The 21,186-nt window shown below is 35.2% G+C and overlaps 1 protein-coding gene across 2 annotated transcripts in view; it reads right to left on the minus strand.

Moving 5' to 3' along the window:
- Nucleotides 1-21,186, minus strand: part of CUL1 (cullin 1) — a 117,900-nt gene that overhangs the window by 66,602 nt on the left and 30,112 nt on the right. For both annotated transcript variants that reach the window (XM_020977503.2, XM_020977502.2), the window contains exon 2: nt 6,850-7,147. In XM_020977503.2, coding sequence (XP_020833162.1) covers nt 6,850-6,989 — 140 coding nt within the window. In that variant the 5' untranslated portion in view covers nt 6,990-7,147. The remainder of the gene's footprint in view (nt 1-6,849; nt 7,148-21,186) is intronic.

Here is a 21,186-nt window from a genome sequence, read left to right on the forward strand (position 1 = left end):
ATTGGGGGGGGGGATGAGTTGAGGAAGGGAATGATCATTTATTAATACATATAAATGCGTATTAAAGCAGCTAAGTACACAAAAACCTCTGACCTAAGAAGAAATAGACTCCCCTAAATGTTTCTGTTCTCAGTTCATGTGTCCACAAAACATACTAACCAAAACAAACAAAAAAAACCCCTAGCCTGTGATATTATGAGTCATATGGCCAACAAGATGGAAGAGCAGACAATTCTTCTGAGTCTCATTACTTTTCACACCACTCCAAAATAAGAATTATAAGCAAGAAGTAAAGCAAGTATAGTTGACTTTATGGTTATAAAACATCAAGCACCCTAAAGAGATAAGAATCCAATGAACTAATAGCAGGGAAGATTAATCCCTGACACATTCATTCACTCAGGAACCCTTCCCCTACAAGCCCTCAGACTCTGGGCTGGGTGGCACAACCCAGACCCATGGGCTTGTACTCTACAATCCTATCAGCAAATCCTTTTCTGCTGCTATAGTTTCCACCAACTAACTATCCCCTCCATACAAACCATCTCTGCTCTTGCCCTATCCTTCTATGGCAGCAAGTAATGGTCCCCACCCCTCTCTCTATATAGAGTCAGAGATGGAGATACAGGAAAGCAAAAATCTGATTCTACCTAGGAAAGCAGCATAGCTCAGCTAGAAACTTAAGGAAATGTAGGAATTGAGGCAGGGTGCCAGCATTTGTGTGGACTTAAGGAAAAGGAAATAGCATCCAGCTGAGGACAGTTTTGTCCCAAAAGAATTCATCTGAACCCAAGACTGAGGGCAGTAGAAAGCAAACTGCCCAACCCAGGGGGAGGCTGAGACGGTTTGAGGCTGGGGGTGGGGAAAGGCAGTGGCAGAATTAGGCTTGGGGAAATAGCCACTAAAGGAGGAGTCAGAAAGGGAGCAACAAGAATATAACAGGAGAATAAATGAGATTATTACCAAAGATCTCAAGAGGAAAAAAATTCAATTAAAAAACTTTGGTAACAAACAGATAAACTCACCAATAGGTAAGATATTAAAAATGTGGCCTCCAGACCATCTAAATAAGAGTCCAAACATCACTGTGTAAATATTGCCAAAAAAAAAAAAAGGAAAATAAAATACATACTTGATGAGGCAGAGGATCCTTTGGATTCCCAAGAGCGGGACCACAGTAGGATACTGCTGAATGGTTCAAGAGACAAGGAAGAATTGTGAAAGTAGAATTTATGGCCAGCACAGCAAAAATTATTGGCAGAAAAGAAAAAAACAAAAAACTTGGCAAACCTCATCAAAGAAACAAGAAAATAACTAATGGGGAATGCAAAGGCTCCCCAGAAGAATATAAATCAAAAAACCTGAATACCGTAATAATAGAAATAGTATAGTAAAACTGCCCAGAACTTCTGAACAGAGATAACAAAATATCAACTGAAAAAATCCAGAGATCACTTTCACAGAAGGAAATAACACGCTGCAAACTCCAAGACACATGTGGGTTAAATTTAATAATTCTGATGCCAAATTCTGTAAGCACACAGAAAAAATACTTTTAAAGTTGTAAAAAATAAAAGAAAGGAAAGAAGAATAAAAAGAGATTATTCAGTACCCACACAAGAAACCACATATGTAACCAGAAAAGCAGGAGTACAAGATACAACTCAGTATGATGAACTCTGAAAACCTATGCCTAATCGGTAGGGCAAAAGTCCAATAAAAGAGAGGCATTTGGAACTTTTTTTAATGCCACCCCTCCCCTCATTGTTTAATTCATTCACCTCTAAAGTTTTGAAAACAGTTTCTATAGTCTCCCAGGAAAAAGGCCCAGTGGACAATAGGTGATAAAACAAAGAGAAAGGCAGAAAAAAGAGGGAAGAAAGGAGGAGACCTTAGTGCAGTGGTATTTGAGGGAGGAGAATGCTACCCACTTAAGTACTGTTTCTATAGAGGAAGAGGGAAAAAAACAATTCAGAAAAAAAACCCAACTAGTTTTAGAGGCAAATAGAAGAAAATAAAAATCAGTTCTCAAAACTTTAAAGGTGAATGAATTAAACAATCCAATACAACAAAAGGTGAGATTGGATAAGAAAATAAACCCCACAATTCGTTGCTTACAAAAAATGTACCTAAAAAACAAAGTCATAAACAGCATAAAAGTATAAAAGTGAAGAGATCAAAATTTTAACACGCATCAGCTGAATCCAAAAAAACAAGCCCTAAATGCACATTCATTTACAACATAAAAGAAATAAACAAGGAAACTACATTAAGCTGAAAGGACCAATGGACAACAAACTAATACCAATATTAAATCTGTAAGCTCCAAATGCTTTAGCATCTAAATTCACACAGGAAAAATTAACTGAATTATCTCTAAGAATAACAACAGAAGACTTCGATGTCCCTCTCAACTTTGGACAAATGTAATGAAAAGATAAACAAAAGTGAAGATACAGAACTGAACAAATTTTCTGGAGAAGCTAGATCTAAAAGATTTATAGTACCTTCTAAATGAAATTGTTGAAGATCGTATTTCTCGAGGGTGGTTTCAGAAGTGGATAGCGCACCAGCCCTGAAGTCAGGAGGACCTGAGTTCAAATCCGGCCTCAGACCAAACACTTGACACTTACTAGCTATGTGACCCTGGGCAAGTCACTTAACCCCAATTACCTAAAAACCAAAAAACAAAAATAACAAAAAAAGGGAAAAAAAAAAAGGATGGTTTCAGAAAAACCTGGGAAGACTTCTAGGAACTGATGCGAAGTGAAGTGAGCAGAACCAAGAGAACACTATATATAGTAATAGCAACATTGTAACTGAAAAATTTAGCTATTCTGATTAATAATGGTTCAAAACAATTCTGAAGGGCTCATGATGAAAAATGCTATCCATCTCCAGAGAGAACTGATGAACAAATTAAAGCACAATTTTTTTCATTTTATTTTTCTTTTTTGGCAACATGGAAATATCTTGCATGATTTCACATACATAATTGATACTGTTTGCCTTCTCAATGGGTAGGGGAAGAGCTGAATGGAGGGAGAGAATTTGGAATTCAAAAAAATTAAGAATGCTAAAAATAGCAAACAAAAAGGAATATAATTCTTAGCACCAAATGGATATTTTACAAAAACTGGCTATATATTAAGACACAGAAATACTGCAAAAAAGATAAAATATAAACATATCCTTTACGGATTATAGCAGTAGTCTTTCCTACCACTTTCTTTTCACCTCTTCTCTTATGAGAAGTGAAGACCTCTGTTAGCCAGATGAATTTCTCCACAGAGGTAGTAGCTTATGCTGTTTCTAGGTGTGTGGTATTGTGCTGATTTTAGCATTTTTCCTTAAAATAGGAAACAACGAATTCAAAATTCCACAACTATCACATTTAAATAAAAGCTAACAAAATTCATTTTTACAAATTACACAAAGGCAAATTTTCAGAAATTAAATTTATCTTTATATACCAGATCAATTACAAAGAGTAACATTATGCTCTTTTTAAAAGGACTTATTTTTAACACATTCAATCTGCCTATTTCATCTGGTGTATAGTATATATAAGATGTATTCAGGACCTCTATGCCTTCTAATAAAAAGTATTTTTAAAAAATTCAACAGCACAAAATAATTTTATTATATTACACTAAGTATAATATACATGCACTCATCAAAACCGTAAGCATTTCATGAGACAGGGAAGAAGGACATCACACAGTATGTCACCAGAGAGTAATAAGACTAATTCTGTATGAATGACAGAAGCAGAAGAGGAATGCTCAGGTTGGGGACATGGTGTAGCACATTTCAACTTTCAATAGCAGTACTATCAAATTCAGATAAGTAAATTTAATGTGGTGAATCCCATTCAACCTATGTTAAATCATGCATTACATTCAAGGCACTGAAAACAATTATCTTGTTTCCCATCGGTATAAAGATGAGTGACTATTATTAGGAGTAAAAAAATCACTTTGTGAGGTTACATATCTATGCAAGATGATGCATTAAAAGAAACTAATGGGAATGAAGCAATGTCAAGAACAAGAATCTGTGTCTAACAAAAAATGTTTTTTTTAAAGGGGTATATTTTAAACAGGGATATTAATCAATGATATATGGATTCAGTTCTTTAAACAGTTAAAAGACCCACTAAAATGCTGAAAAGGTCAGTGATTTGGTTGGTTCGGATGTTATTTATGGTGAAAATTATGGTAAAGAATTAAAGACTCATTCTGAAAGAAGGGTGAACATGAGGAAAGTTTGAAAGAAAACCGTATTTTAAGTAAAGACTGCTGTCTTGTTTTACATTTGTTCTGATAACTCAAAGGAAGCTGAACAAAATAATTTTTATAGGAAAAGAGCAACAGATGATAAAACATGGTCCTTCCAATATGACACAGTAACAAAATGAAATTGAAAATGACTATTCCTGAGATCATTGCCTCAAAAGCGCATGTGTCAAAAATCATGGAAAAATGACAGTTTTTTTTCTGACATCAATAATACTGTTCACAAGAAAGTCATTTCATGATATATGTTTATAAGGCTTATGACAAAGTTTCTGAAATATCTGAAGGCCTTGTACAATGCAAAAGGGTCTAAAAATTGTTTTGGTTTTTTTTTGGATGACTATCTAGCTCAAGTAATGTTTCTTATGCAACACTTTTTTAAAACTAAAAAACAGTTTGGTAACACATAAACCAATTTGTGGCAGCTGCCAAAATAGATAACCTCAAAGCAAATGAAGATGTTACCACTGATACATTTAAAATACCCTTAATTTAGGCTATGAAGGCAATTTCAAGAGAACAATTTCATAAACATTTTGAGTAATTATAGCATTACTGGGCTAAATCTGTTAGACATCTCCCCCCTCCCCCAAAAGTGACAACAGTATGGTAAAGCAGAAAGAGCATTCTCCCACACCAAGAGAACTGGTTCTTAATCTTTGTCTTATTAACTAGCTTTGGGATCTCTAGCACTTTTAGTTCTCTCTTTTAGACTGCGCAAGTCCCCTCTGTAAAAACAATCTCTAAAATCCTTTATTTCTAAAAATTTTGATTCTTTGAAGAGGAAAATATTATTTTAGATATATTCATTCTAGGTTAAATTTTTGAAAAGTGTCAATACATTATAATTACAATTCTATGATGAATAGTAAGAATTTTAATTAATTTTTTCAACATATTTCTTAGAAGTCTTCTGATTTTCCTATCAACATGTTATATAACACAACCAGAAAAGTTAAGAGAAAAAAAGTTAATATTGTTATTAGTCCAACTTAAGAACTGTAGAAGAATACTAGACTGAAATGACCACTATCTTTGATAAAAGTTCCACCGCAAAAGTTCACTACTTTCTCATCACTGTCTTCAAGAGTGATTGGAGTTAAAGGACTGATTTAATGACAATATACTCCAGAATCTAGCTTTTTATACGGGATCACTTAGGAGGCATTTCATGTATCAACATTAAAACAACCCTGGTCATCTATATTCTTTACATTCTATGCCTGAGAATCCCAGTTTTTTAGGTAATACAGCATCCTATCATCTTTTTAAAAATCTCGTCTCTTAAAAGAGTGCTATGTTGCACATTTACAGATAGAGATGAAACCAACCCTGTGATTTCACGGGTAAAAAGAGCTCCTAGAAGAGGAAATTTCTTCTACTAATAAAGGTCAGCATCTTCTTTGCAACAGCTTTAGAGAGTCACTACAAAACCAAGAAGTGAAGTGACTTGAACAGGGTCACATAGCCAGCATGTATCAAAGATACAACTTGAACTCGAGTCTTTAAAGCCCTTAGGCAGCTCTCTAACAACTATTAAACTATGTAATTTTTCATATGTATGTATGTGTTTGTGTGTATGCACAGGCATATAAGAAATGTTAATTAGACTAATTTTTTTCAAAGTCAGAGATAAATGGATATCCACATGTTACAAAAGCAGTGTTGGCAATTATTCATCTATATACACACTAGATTTAAGTTTAGTGTAACTCCACTCTCCCTGCCCAACAACTTCTAGTAAACCCCTTATCATAAAGCAGCAGTAGTTCACATTTTAAGAAATTTAACCTTATTTTCAACTTTCTACAAGTTCAATGGGGATTCTTGGTGTATGGCATCTTAAAAGACACTCAACAAATAATTTTTGTAATTAAAATACATTTTAATACTTAAAATACCCTAAGAATATAAATACCTTAAGAGTTTAAGATCTCCTTTCACATACCTTTGCATCTTCCATGGTATCTACATCACACAGTGCTTTTCATACAGTAGCTAAGATGTAGAGAGGCAAAAATCTGCTAAGTTGCACATTAAAAGATACCTATACCCACAAATTTTACTCATAACATTAAGACAATTCATTCTTCATTTTGAGGTAGGCTTTTTACAAATTACAAAAGGTTAATTTATCCTAAAAGGTAACTCATTAAACAAAATAATTATTTTTAAAGCTAATTAGGAATACCAAGCACTATTAATGTATAGGATAAAGAGTAAAGAGAGATACTTTGTATAATTTGGGTTCAGTTCAAATGATAAATCCTTCAAGTAGCCTTTCCTGATTCTCTTAGGAGTTAGTGGCACTCTGCTGCTGCCCCCTTTTCCTACAGCATGATACAGTGTATTTACTTATGAACTGAATGTAAGCTTCTTGAGGGCAGAGACTATCTCACCTCTACGTCTGTGTGTGTGCGCGCATGTGAGGCTAGCACAATGGTGACAAAGAGTTAAGTGCAATTAAAAAAATAATTGTTTAAAATTCTCTAACAATATAAAAAAATGCTGGATGATCAATTTAAACTCAAGTTTTAAGATATTAGGATACGTGTAGAGTTCCATATATCTGGACTTCGCCATACTTTGTCTGGTATAGACCTGTTGGATTCCAGCTCTGAGATCATCCCAAATCTGGTCGAGACCAATCTGCTTTAGTCCATGTGGATTCTGACTTCTGTTGGATGACATTTTGTATACTGTGATGTTTTCCAGTGGGCAATGTTTTATCTGAGATCTAGCTAATCCTCCATCAGATGAACATATGCAGTATCATTCCAAATTTAGTAACAGCAGCTCAGAAGAGTTGTTCTTTATGTGCGAGGAATAAGGTCGTCTTCCAAGCAAACCTGAAGGAAAAAAGATTTAATTAAAATAACAACACAGAGTCTATCACCACCCATTTAAAAGACAGAAAAATGAGCAAGGGGTTGATTTATAACATTGAAAATGTTAAGTCTTATAGACTAGTGCATACTAATGTTCACTAATATGAATATTTGCGTGTGTATATCTGTGCATGTGTGTGTACACAATCCTATTACGGCCCATTACGTCCACCTGAAGACAAGTGCTTCAAAACTATAAACAGCAATTTTGCGCCTTAAGATAAATCAAATAACTAATAAGTCCATTAAGTAAAATAAAATATGGCACCTCTGCTGCCATCAAAACCTAAATGTCTTCCAAACACTTTTTAATGATTCATCATCATTTATGTTCTACTTTCGCAAGGTAGAGGTAAATACACATTTCTATTAGTCTTCATTTACTGATGTTTCAGTCAGTTGTAAAGGACATAAATGATCTTCTACATTGTGGCAGCACTACTCTTCTTGACTGATGCAGAGAGTCTATATTGTATACGGCGTATGCTGTCACAGTGTACACATACATTAAGACAGCATAAACTACACTAGATTAAGCTAAAAGACAATAGTCAATCTAAACTGAAATTGAAAAAGAAACCATTTTGAATATATTCCTCCTGAAAGAGCCCTCAAACATTAACCAAAAATTTCAACTTATTTTTATTTCTCAATATATGTAACTTCCTGATGAAATGCAGTCACTATCCTCATATTCAGAACTGCGACCTTAGAGATTATTTATAACTACTAAAATCTTAGAACTTAAAAAAAAAAAGCTAGAATTTAATCATATAAGCCAACTGTCCATGGTTCACTGTCCATGAGTTCTCCCCAAGTGGTATATGTAAATATATCAAGTCAGGGGCAGCTAGGTGGCACAGTGGATAGAGCACTGGCCCTAGATTCAGGAGGACCTGAGTTCAAATACAGCTTCAGACACATAACACTTACTAGCTGTGTGACTCTGGGCAAGTCACTTAACCCCACTGCCTTGACAAAAAAGAAAAAAAAAGTAAAAAAAATATACCAGGTCAGAGGATTTAGCACTGGAAAAGATCTTAGTTTCCCAATCTAATCTGCAAAATGGAAGAGTTTCACTAGAATTCTAAAACTGAGATCAATGACTTGGGTCAATGTCACACAAACAGTAAATGGCAGATAAAGGACTTGAACCCAGATCCTCAGAATTGAAATCACATGTTTCTTCTGCTATACCATGAGGCCATTAAAATTCTATGTAAGTTCAAGGTGTTTTAAGTATATCCCATTGAAGATATGTAACACACGGAAATAAAAGTATACAGCCATATATGCTATATAAATATAACGGCATTTATAAAGAGGGGGGAAAAAGTCCAGTAAAGAACTAAGGTGGTAGGTTATTGACAATGCCTTTTATGAAGCAGTAATCCATGGACTACCTATGTAGTTAGGGATAGTACTGGAATCTATTTCTCAAATTGTACTGGGCTTTGTGGTTTAGACTTTTGTATAATAAATTAAAGTTCATTTTAAAATGCACTATGCTTTTATATGAAAGGATCTAAGATAACATGATCTGAACTGGAAAAGATCTTTGGAGATGATTAGTCTAACCCAAACCTAAACAGAATTTCCATTTACAAAATTCTTGCTAATTAACCATTTAGCTTCTACGTGAACTCCAGTGATGGGAAACACATGACTTCCCAAGGTAGTCCATTTCTCTCCTAGAAAGCTCAAATTGTTAGAAAATTTTTCCATCGATCAGTACTTTGCTGTGGAAAGACTACAGGAATTGGAGGATTTGAATTTGAACCTCAGGCTCTGCTATCTATGGGCAGATGATTTAACTTTTGTAGTTTATACATTTGTAAAATGAGCTCTATGGTCTGTTCCAGCTCTACTTGTAAGAGCTCGTGATCAAGCACTCTTTATAAATCTTTTTAGAACTTTTACCTATTTCTTTTAGTTCTGCTTTGCAAGGTGAAGCAGAATATTTAATCTCTCTTATACATGAGATCTGTTTTTAAGAGTATGAAGACCTATCTTTTCCCCCAAAGTCTTCTCCTGACTGCTTAAAAGTTTAAAATCATAAAGATTTTGATTACATGTAATCGGGTGTATTGTATTGAAATGATGTTCTAAGGGTAACTTTATTCTTACAGTATGGGACAAGGGAAAAAATGAAAGATTTGGAATCAGAGAACTTGTTTCCAAGAGACAGACTCTGAGTTCTGGCACTTACTAGGTGAATCTGGGTAAGGCATTTTGCTTCCAGGTCTGCTTTCCCATATGTAAAATAAGGATATTCCCCTAGAAGACTTGTATGGTTTCTTCCAGCTCTACATTTACGACCCTAAGATCCTTCCAACAAGAGAATTTCATAAGTCTCAATTTCCTTACTTGTGAAACGATAAGATTTAATTACATGACACCTAAAGGCCCTTCTAGCTCTAAATCTTATAATCTTATGCTTTTTAAGTTCCTAGCATCACCACCACTCCCAACCACCTTTTCTATTTTAGCTTATAGCTCACAGATATATCCACAGCTCAATTCCAGCACAGGTAATCTTTTAGAATCCATACTCAGGATAACCCTCCTTCTTTCTTCTATCTTTCAATATTCAGGAAAGGTTAACTACTTCTCCTCTATACTACACTATATTTGTGAACCAGCAACACTTAAAAAGCATTTCTGGATCAAAGAAGGACAAAAATCAGAAATTTATAAATATCAGACATTTATAAATTTATAAAAATTTACAAATATTAGTGTCAAACTCATAAGCACCTGAAAATGCTCATAAATTCCTTTCAGAACTTTTATAGAAGTCAATTCCCTCATTCTCCTATAATTAAAACCTTCTTCCCCTTTATCATCATTCAAGATCAAATACCCACCTTCTTACTGAATTTATTGTTGCTCTATCTTGTCCTTCATACAATACTATTTCCTTATATTTTCATTTTTAAAAATACAATATTTTCAGCTGTTTCACAGAGAGCTGAAAGTACTTTTGGGTAGGTTAGCCTGGGAATCTCGTCACCGTTTTTAACATAGTTGCTATGTGAAAACATATCTAATTTCTAAACAGCTGGCTTATTAAAAATATTTGGACCGTAAACGAGGACTTCCTGTACCATGATTGTAAACTGCTAGCAAGTAACTTCACAAATCAGAATCACAGATTTTTAAAAGACCAGAAGAGAACTTTGGAGATTAAAGGAGCTGGAAATGAGGAGTCCAAATCCTTAAAGCTGCAGGGCAGAGAAGTAGTAATTTATTGGATCTAAACTAGTCAATGACAGAATTAATTCTAAAATTATTTCTCCTGAATCTTAGATCAGATGTATTCTCTACTATACAATTCTAGTTTGACTTCAGCTTTAAAAAATTTCCCCGAACATTGCTAATCAACAATGAAATAGTCAAAAGGCTGGTAACCAGAAGAAAACAGGTTAACTGAAATGCCTACATTTCAATCACGGGCACTGAATAGTAAATGCTAAGAACTGACAGTCTATCATTTAGATTTTCGCAAGAATTTTTTTTTTACACTTCCCATAGGACTTGGAGGAATGTTGCAAACAACAGGAAAGTGTAAAGTGAGGGAAAATAAAATATACTGCTTCTTATATTTCTAATAGGAACATTTATAATGAAACATTGCAAGCACAAAGCAAAAAATTGTCATCATGAATTTTAACTTACTGAAGGCAACTAAAATATTCTCAGTTATGCTTCTTACCATTAACTGAAGTATCAACCTCAACAGACTGTTCTTGGAATTGCAACAGTGAAATTACATTTTGGTAAAGAAGAAACATGACATTTGCATAGTGTTTTAAAGTCTAGAAAGCATTTTGCATACAAGATCTCATTTCATCCTATTAAGTTTGCAGGGAAACCTCTACAGATACCTTCATTTCAAAGATAAGAAAAATCAGGCACAAAGAGGTACATGCCCTTTGCAGATAGAACTGACTAGGCTTTCTACAAAAACGAGATCATTATTTTCCCCCAAATTTTCTATCATCTCCAAGTCACCAAAACATTTTTTTCTTAAGCCATAATTAAAATCGAAATAACATTTCACCTTGCTATTCTGAAACCATGGTTAGTAAGACAAGTTAAACAAATTATCTTTATTTTTAATCAAATGGCCCTTCCAGGAAAGTTCCTCAGAACTAAAGCCCTTCAGCATGACTATATTTTGCTTAGGCATCAGTTTCATAAGTTATTTTCTATCTGGTTAGGACACAAGATACCACCAGCACAGTAGTCCCTTCTGGTTTTCTTCATCTTGGCTCCAATGTTTTGCACTATGATCTCACACTTCAATTATAAACATTTCTTTTAACCATGCCATACTCTTAAATTACTGTATCGTATTCCACTAAGCGTCACTGCAGGTTCTTGAAGTATTGGTTATGTGTTAGCTGAGTATGGGTAGGAAATTAGAGAGCAAGGGAAAGGGTGTTCAACGAAGAACAACTATTTGGCTAGAGATTACAGAGCTGAAAACACAGATCAAGGCCAAATTAAAGACCAGAATCTGAAAGGTAATGGAGCCCTTGGATTAAGAAAATGACATGATCAGAGTGGGTACTTGATGTCTGTTAAATGAGAGATATGTTCAAGAAAGAGTAACTTCACAACAGTGAGTGAGATGGATTTAGGCAATGAGATTACTGAAGCAAGAAGACCTCTTAAGAGCAATAAATTAAGAGACAGTAATAATGGCCTAAACTACGGTGGTACCAATGAGAATGGAGAAAAGAGGACAAAGACACTGTGGAAAGAGAAACATTGTGACTGGATTGAATCACAGTGATTTTGGTTAAAACAAAAGGTATTTTTGTTTTAATGCTGATGCCTTCTGTGTACTTATATATGTACATAAATATGTATATCATATATATATATATATATATATATAGCAACAGTAAAAAGGGGGCAAATGAGATATTTATTTGTCTTTCCTATTACCTCTAAAGTTAAGAAAACAAAAGAGAATCCTGCTATCTCCACTATAAGTAATAGAACCATTAAAAAAAATAAAGAAAGAAAATTCACTAGAAGCCAAGGGACCATAAGAGACATACTTTGATAGGTAGGGAAGGGCCTACAACATCAGACTATAATAAGTAGAAATAACAGAATTCATAATATAGTAGAAATAAGAACAAAAAAGAGATCATCTTTAGATGGGAACTAAGGCACACAGCTCAAAGAGGCTTATAAAACTTGGATAAGTACAGAAAGAGTATCAAAGGCCTGACCACAAGTATTTAGTCTATCTAAGAAAAATGGCTTGTGGTAGTATCCTAGAACTATCTCTAAATGAAGGGGAAGAGAGGCAGACTAAGATCTTCCACAGCCCTTATTTGATTCTCTGTTTCCTAAGAAACTGTAATTACCTCGTGTAAAAATTTCAATTTCACTTGTTATATATTTTTTGTGTACTGATAACACAAGCTTGTCACTAATTGGCTCTGCAAACATTCCCAGAGATAGCTAGTTCCCTAGGAACACTCTTGACAGTTTGTGTTTGGGGTCATAGATTCGCCAAACAATGTTACAGCAGAGTTCTGCAACATCATGGTACAGTTTAGTTATATTGTATTAACAGTGCTATCAAGAACAACTAGGGGGGCAGCTAGATGGCACAGTGGATAAAGCTCCAGCCTTGGAGTCAGGAGGACCTGAGTTCAAATCTCGCCTCAGACACGTGACACTTACTAGCTGTGTGACCTTGGGCAAGTCACTTAACCCCAACTGCCTCACCAAAAAAAAAAAAAGAACAACTTGGTCAGGTCAGGGCAGTTTTAAATAAATGATAAATGCAGTGTATACACATGGGTATATACGGTTGTAAGTATTTCGCCCCCCCCTTTAATCTCAGAATTACTTTCTCTATTTTAGTGCTTCTATGTTATGAAACACTGCAATAATTAGATTTACAATTTCACCTAAGCGTTTCTCTTTTTTCACTTCAAAAGTCAATTTACATCATTTTTCATGAGATGAGCCAAACACATTCTTGCATCACTCTAATGAAAACATACTCTTCTACTAAGACTACATAATTGGTTTCAGAGCTATGAGAATCCCTCAACGGGGAGAGAAGGGTGTGTGTGTGTGTATGTGTGCTTATTTTTACTGGGGACCTACTAGGTGCCATACTGAGGTGGAAATGTTTGCAACTCAGTCCGTGTGCCAAAAGACTGAAAAGACCTGTAACTATGAAGAAAAACAACTGAAAGCTTGGGAACTTGACCAGTTTAATTTATGCAAGTATAACATCAGGTTATGAATAATCATAATCTTAATTTTGTTAGTGAAATTCCCTTTTAATCTGATGCTTTGTCCAAGTATTTAATAAATGTTTATAAAGATGTCATGATAATATATGATGTTTAAGCCTTAGTAGCTTAAAACTGCATTAAGACTTTTGAGGCAACCTATATATCTGTAACTAGAATGTTTTGCTTTTTCTTAACAGGAAGAAAACCCAGAGCTATCTGAAGACTACATAAAAATTCTGTAATTTAAAAAATGACCAAACATGTACCTGTGAAACACATTAGCAATGGCAGTAGTGGCAAAATCCACCTCCACCACTAAACTCTTTCTCTCCCTGTCTAAATATACTATTTTTTTTTCAACCTAGGCCTGTGATTTCATTGGTGCAAGGAGCTACCAGTGAAGAAACTTCCTTGGTCAGCGAAGATTAGCAACTGCTGCTAGAGTCTTGGAAAGCTGCTTAGGGAAGAAAGGTTAAATGACAGGGTCACACAGCCAGGATGTGTCAGTTGGGACTTAAACTCAGGTCTCCTTGATTGAGGCCCGTTATTAATCTATTAAACTTTGATTCACCTTAAGAAAGAAGGAAGTTCAACTTATAATAGCTCTTCTGCTCTTGTGTACGTATTTAAAATCTTGCATTGTAATGTTAACTTTTCACCTGTTGACTCCTACTCTGCCTAAACCAGAAGATCCTAGAGGCTACGTAGCCACCAAGTCTTCTACCTAGCACCTTAAGTATATTTAACTAATTCTAATGGTTAAGTGACTCTTGCTGGTAATTTATGATTTAGTCTTCTCCCAAGGGTTGTGATATCTACAAGCTTTTGGTGTAATAGGCTTAAATAGTGACTCTAGAACCTGCCCCAAAAAGAGAAGCCCTGTGGGGAGTACAGCTTTCTAACCCACATGACTGTGAATAGGAACCAAACACAGACCTGTATATGTTTGTAGGTTTGACTTCTAGTCAAAGCTCTGTTAATAACTTTCTATGTGGTGTTTAATAAACACTTTGATAAACTTCACCACTTTGGTGAAGCTCAGCTTCTCATCCTAAACAAAATTCATTTTTGTAAGGGCCTTGGGTTTTGTGAAGTATTTTGCTCACAAAAACAGTGAGGCAGGACAAAGATTATACTCATTTAAAGGTGGGGGCCAAAATTTAAACTCACATCTACTACCCTCCCCATTCACTGCCTTCAAAGCTTTCCAACATTCTAACATTCTATGATAATGTTGTATATTGTTTTGTGTTAACTAGAAAAAAAGGTGATTCCTATAACTCACTGTAGCTGTACAGTTTTATTATGACCACTTTTCCATAAGAATCACATCTAGAATCTCAGTCTTTTTACTTTTTAAATAGGAGCTGTTTCTCTAAATTTTCTCTAGTTCTACTTAACAGGGAATAAAATATTGACATATGGACAGGTTGTTATCCCACAGTGAGATCGTTAATCTATTAAAATATTAAGGGATGCTTTATAAGAAGGTCCGTCCCTCTTGTTAAAAATGAATTAAACTGGGGCAGCTAGGTGGCACAGTGGATAGAGCACCAGACCTGAAGTCAGGAGGACCTGAGTTCAAATTTGGCCTCAGACCAAACATTTGACACTTACTAGCTGTGTGACCATGGGCAAATCACTTAACCCCAATTGCCTTGACTAAAAAACAAAAACAACAAAAAAATGGATAATTAAGGAATGTAGATATTCATTATGTTATCTAAAATATGAGCCCATCTACTTACATACCTGACATGGTCCCTGGGACATAGTAGGTGCTTAAAAAGTGCCTTCCCTTCTGACAATGAAGTAAATAGGGAAAACACTGGCCTCAGATTTTTTCATAGCTCCACCTCTAACTTTAAAGCTTTGCCAAAGTCAATCAATATATTTTATCCCCTTAGGTAAACTTTCCTTAACTATTTTAGAGAAGAAATAAGAAAAAAAGAATGATTTCCCAGGAGGAATAGCACTTCCAAACCCCACCCCTCTGAGACAGAGACAGAGTCAGAGAGAGAAAGCTCAAGCAAACCTGGGCACTAATCATAAAACTATTCAGTACTGGTTGAAAAAGTAAAAAGGTATCACAACGGAATAGATTAGACATGAAAAACCAGAAATAATTTAATAACCCAATGTTTGACAAACTTCAAAACATAAATTACTGAGGAAAAAACTCCCTATTTGGGAAAGAAAAAAACCTAAAATCTGCTCAGGCACATCCATCAACTGGGCAATGGATGAACAAATTAATTAGTACATGAATGTAAAAAAGTGTTATGATGTCTGAAGAAATGATCAAATAGATGGCTTTAAGAAATCATGGATATGAAATGATGCCAAATGCAGTTAGCAGAATCAGAACCATTTTTACAAGGGCAGAGACTATAAAGAAAAATAAAAACTTAAAAACCTCTAACTAAAATTCTAACCAAGAAAGACAATGACCAGCCCTGTCTCAAGAACCTCCATTGGTTATCTCCAATTTATTCTGCTATATACAGAACATGTTTGCATGTTATCTCCCCCATTAGACTATGAGATCCTTTTGAGAGCGGGGACTATCTTTTACAGTGCCTGGTACATAGCAGACATCTAATAAATGCTTGTTGAGTTGATCTGACCACGTAGGATGAAGCATGTTACTCACCTCTAACTAAAGAGATGATGGATTAAATGCACAAGGATATACAATTTTGGACACTGCTACTGGATAGATTTGTTTTGATTATAAGCTTGTTACAAACTTCCTCCCATTTTCCCTCTTTTCAGGGGTGTGTGTGTGTGTGTGTGTGTGTGTGTGTGTGTGACAGAGACAGAGAGAGAGAGAGACTTGGAGGTTTAGCAACAGCACTCAAAAAAAAAGAGACCAAGGAAACTTTTTAAAATTCACAAAACAGAACAGAAGGCAGTTAAGAAAACAGAAAAGTTTTGAAAGTATGTGCAATATGTATGTGTGTGTGTGTGTGTGTGTGTATACACACATATGTGTATATATATACACATATGTGTAATATATATACACACATACATACATACATATACATGTCTCAACAAACATATAGCTGAAATTAAGTATGGGATAAGTAATCAAAGGACATGAACAGCTCTCAAAAGTTGCAAACAACTTACAATCAATCACATGATAAAAATGCTTCAAATCACTAATAAATCTACTCAATCTGGCAGCACATACAAAATCCCACACTCAAGTCTTCCACCTCTCCAATAAAAGGAGGCCTGCAATTTTTCCTATATCCTAGGTAAATATAGTAGTTTGTACAGTTCAGTTTTGTGCCCTCTTTTAAATTCAAATGAGTCAACACAACCTGTGGAGTATTTATCATGCACAATACTTTCAAGAACACAAACAGCTAAATCTACTTTTTCTCTGATATCTTCCTCACCAGTGGCTTGTTTTCTTTTATTCCTGAGTTTCTTCATTTTCTTTTTTGTTGTAATTTTGGTAGCCTTATTCAATTTCCTAAAAACATTTTTTAAAATGCGCTTCTGAATTAAAAAATTATTTTATACAGTAATACTAGCAACTTTTAACAGCAACCACAGCAGAGGCACCTTTGGGGTTTTATTATAATCAATGAGCAAACTGACCATAATATTATTAAAGATTGTAATGCACACGTGTAACACTGTAAAGTTTACCAAGTACAAATAACTGAGACTGAAGGAGTTTGACAAAGATCTATTATTATTATTATTAGCTGCTCGCTATCTTTGTGACCTTGAGCAAGTCACTACCCCTTCCCTGGGCCTCAAAAGCAAGCGAGATCCTTTCCAATTGTTGAACAATGAACCTTTTAAGACACAGGTCTGACTTTTTTTTTTAAAAGGCAATTGGGGTTAAGTGACTTGCTCAGGGTCACACAGCTAGTTAAGTGTCAAGTGTTTGGTCTGAGGCCGCATTTGAACTCAGGTCTTCCTTACTTCAGGGCTGGTGTTCTATCTACTGCGCCACCTAGCTGCCTCCTACAGGTCTGAGTCTTGATGCCATCAATCAGAGGCAACACAGTATAGGTAACTCTGGGCTCCAACTGTTACAACCAGACTCTAATTAAGTACAATAACAGTTATGGAAAATAGTTATGAAATACTGGATTTACCACAAAGGAAAAGATGAATAATTATATGATAACCTAGTGTGTCTCCAACCATCTGAAGAAATATTAACACTTTCCCAAACTAATCAACACTTTAAAGTTGAGGAAACTAAAGAATTACTGAAATACAATGAATCCATGATATTGTGGCACAATGGCAGAACCTATTTTTGACTCTCAAATTTGTTCTTTACCCTTTTGTGCTGCCTTAACAAGTTACATGTTATGAAAATAGATTATTAAAACTATTATTGATATTTTTATTATAATTCAATGATTATGTTCTCATCAAAACGGGAGTTTCCACTTCAGTGGTGCAGACCGAGTCCACCTATTAATAGCGTTCAACCTTTTTTTTTCTTTGCCCAAATCCTCCCACCACAAATTCGCTGTGAAATGGCACGCAAGGGGAGACCCATCCTATTTCATGTACTAGAGCCTTCCTAGAGGTGTCTTGACACCATATAGACAACACAGCATAAAAGCGGTCTATCAGTTATTCCTTATGCCGGCCACATGATGGTTTGCCTTTTTTAATCATACATCTCTCTGATAATATTCTTTATGCCTCTTTCTCCTGTATTCTCCTTCCGTGGCAATATGGTAGAGGCTACAATGTCTACCATGTGTCGATTTCTCTCTGGGTGATGGGCTACTTTAATTGTTCAGAGATTAAAGTATTCAATGACTTGCAGCAATACAGTGTCACTGGAAGAATAGTGAAATTAAAAATATGAGACTTTATTTCAGGAAAAAGGTTGAGGTTATTAAAAGCACTAAGTTTTACTAAGAAATTCCAGCCTATTCTTCTCTTCCTATTCAGTTCTGCATCCAGTTACGATACCCTCGTTTATCCAAGAGAGATTTACTAATGCATCAGCCCTAGGGTTATTGACATTATCAGCATATCATAGTCTGGACAATAAGCGCACTACATCCACTTGTTTTTTCCTGTATGGATTATTAGCCTTAGCTTTTTTAATCATGGACCTCACTAAGAAAGCTTTGCAGTGCTGAAGGGCAATGTCATCTACAAACAGGCACATGTGGAGAACCTTACCATCTATCTGCAGGATTCCCTTTTCAATACGGAGACTGTTCAGGATGTCCTCCAAAACAATGCCCACAAGTTTGGTATCTGCTTGTTTTATGCCTTCTTTGCTAGGAATTATCTGAGTTAAATGAAGTTATTACTGTCTAATGTTACATTTCTCAGGGAATCTTTGACTCGAACATATATACACATCAGACTCTTAAAGGCTACTTTTTATGGCAGCACTTTGCATGATGAATTAAATGCTTTTTATAGTCAACAAACAGTAAACACAAGAACTTTGCTTCTTTGTACTTTTTAGTCATTTGTATGACTGTAAGGATACAGCCCAATATAAACAGTCATTTGTAAAAAGCCTGCCCTATGTCAATGATACCCTCAGTGGAGGAATGAGTAGATTATTCCCATAAAGATTTTTTAGTGATGTTAAAGTAGGTATGTGGGTCAGTATATGGGAAAGTATGGCTATTTTCAATAGCCTGGACAGGAGAATTAGAGAGCTGTATAATAAGGTCTATGATTTTTTTTTTCAAAGAATTTAGTATCATCACCTTATTCACAAAACCTCAGATTAGATTCCTTTCAATGCCCTCAAAATTGTCATCTCCAACATAGACCTCTTCCAATTCTAGTCTTATACGCCATTTCTACTTCATTACATCAGATACGGGGGGACTGAGTCCAAATTTAATTGACCCCATTGTCACACATTACAGCTCTGTGAACATATAAGAAGGATTCTCATGCTTCCACCATTTTCTTGAAAACATGCAGTATGACACTGATGAGGATCTGCCACCTGGTGGCATTTAAAAATATTACAATAATGTTGCAGTAAACAGCAGAAGCCAAAATTCATTTTCACCTAAAAATCCAGGTTCGCTACCCTATATATCAACTGTAGAATAATTTTACTTCTTCCATCAAATCTAAACTATGCCATTCCTTAAGTTGTTCCTTACCTGAATTCTTATAACTTATATATATATAGATATAGATACAGATATAGATATAGATATATATAGATATATACTTTTTTTGGCTCATCAAATATGATTTTACCATTTCAAAGAAACCTCAACACTGAAAATGCCTAGGAATGTCCTAGTCAAAATCCATAGCCTCAAAGCCCCTCACCCCTTTCCTCCTGATAACTAACTAAATAAAATCCTGCAAGCTAGAAAGAAAGAGTGCAAAAACTACAGAATCACAGTTATCATGAACTACTTAGGAAAGGATGCTAGGTGGCATAGTGGATAAAGTGCTGGGTTTGGAGTCAGGAAGACCTGAGTTTAAATGCAGCCTCAGACACCTACTAGGTATGTGACCCTGGGTAGATCACTGAAGTTTGTATTGGTTTTCTCATCTGTAAAATGAACTGAAAAAGGAAATGGCAAACCACTCCAGTTCCAGTATTTTGCCAAGAAAACCCCAAATAGGTTCACAAAGAGTCAGACAGGCCTAAAACAACTGAAAAATAATATAAAGGAAAGAAAAATCTTGAAATGATATTCAAAAAAGCAAAATACAAAGTCTTACAACCAAGAATAACTTACTCTGAAAAAATAATAAATAATCAATCCTACAGGGGAAAAAAAGACCTAACAGAACAGAGGACTTGCAACCATTCCTAATGAAAAGGGAGGTGCTTAGAATTTCTGAAACTCAATGACAGTGAAGAGAAATCTAGAAAGATAATTCACATATGAAATTAGGTAGCAAACAATGATCAAATGTTTACATTCTAATAAGATGAGAGATAAGTGTCCCTTCAAAATTCTACTATTTTCAGGAGTCCAAAAATGAATAAAGAAAAGCAAATTCAAAGCCTGGGGGTGCTTTTGCTCTGTTTTAAGAGAGTAAAGGACCCATTCATTTCCCACTCTCTCTTTCTTTGCTCTAGACTTGTGCAAGACACTCAGTTCTGGGTATTTCCCTGTCTCCCGTGCCTGGAACTCTCTCCCTCCTTATCTTCACTTCTTTGCTTCTCTGGATTCCTTCAGATCCCAGCTAAAACCCCATGAAGCCTTTCCTGATCCCCCTTAATGCTAATCCCTTACTTATTATCTTATTTATTGTTATTTGCATGACATTTCCTCCTTTAGACTGAGCTCAAAAACAGGTATTTTTTTTTGCTTTGGTTTTATAATAACGCTAGTGCTTAGCCCAGTGCCTTGCCTTGCACATAGTATATCGCTTAATAAGTGCTTATTTAAAAAAAAAAAGAAATGAAAAGGCTAAAGTAATTACACTATGGAAGAAGAAAGGAGAGGAACTCAGTATTTCTTTTAATTGGGGTAGTTGAGGGGGAAAAATACATTTTCTGATAAAATGAGTGACTTTTTTCTTACTATACTTATGGATTACAAGGGGAGACTTTCTCTGGTCCATAGAATAAGGAAAGAGTGGGTTTTTCTGGCTCTAAGACCCACCTGCTATGCCACCCTGTCTCTGTGGAATGACAGCAATACTTAAAAGAGATGGAAAAAACAGCAATGATTTTTAATATACACAGAAGAAATGGAAGTTCAGATGGCAATGTAGACAATG

The sequence above is a fragment of the Phascolarctos cinereus genome, unplaced genomic scaffold (assembly GCF_003287225.1).
Source record: "Phascolarctos cinereus isolate Bilbo 61053 unplaced genomic scaffold, phaCin_HiC Scaffold_1;HRSCAF=81, whole genome shotgun sequence".
In the NCBI taxonomy this organism is placed as follows: domain Eukaryota; kingdom Metazoa; phylum Chordata; class Mammalia; order Diprotodontia; family Phascolarctidae; genus Phascolarctos; species Phascolarctos cinereus.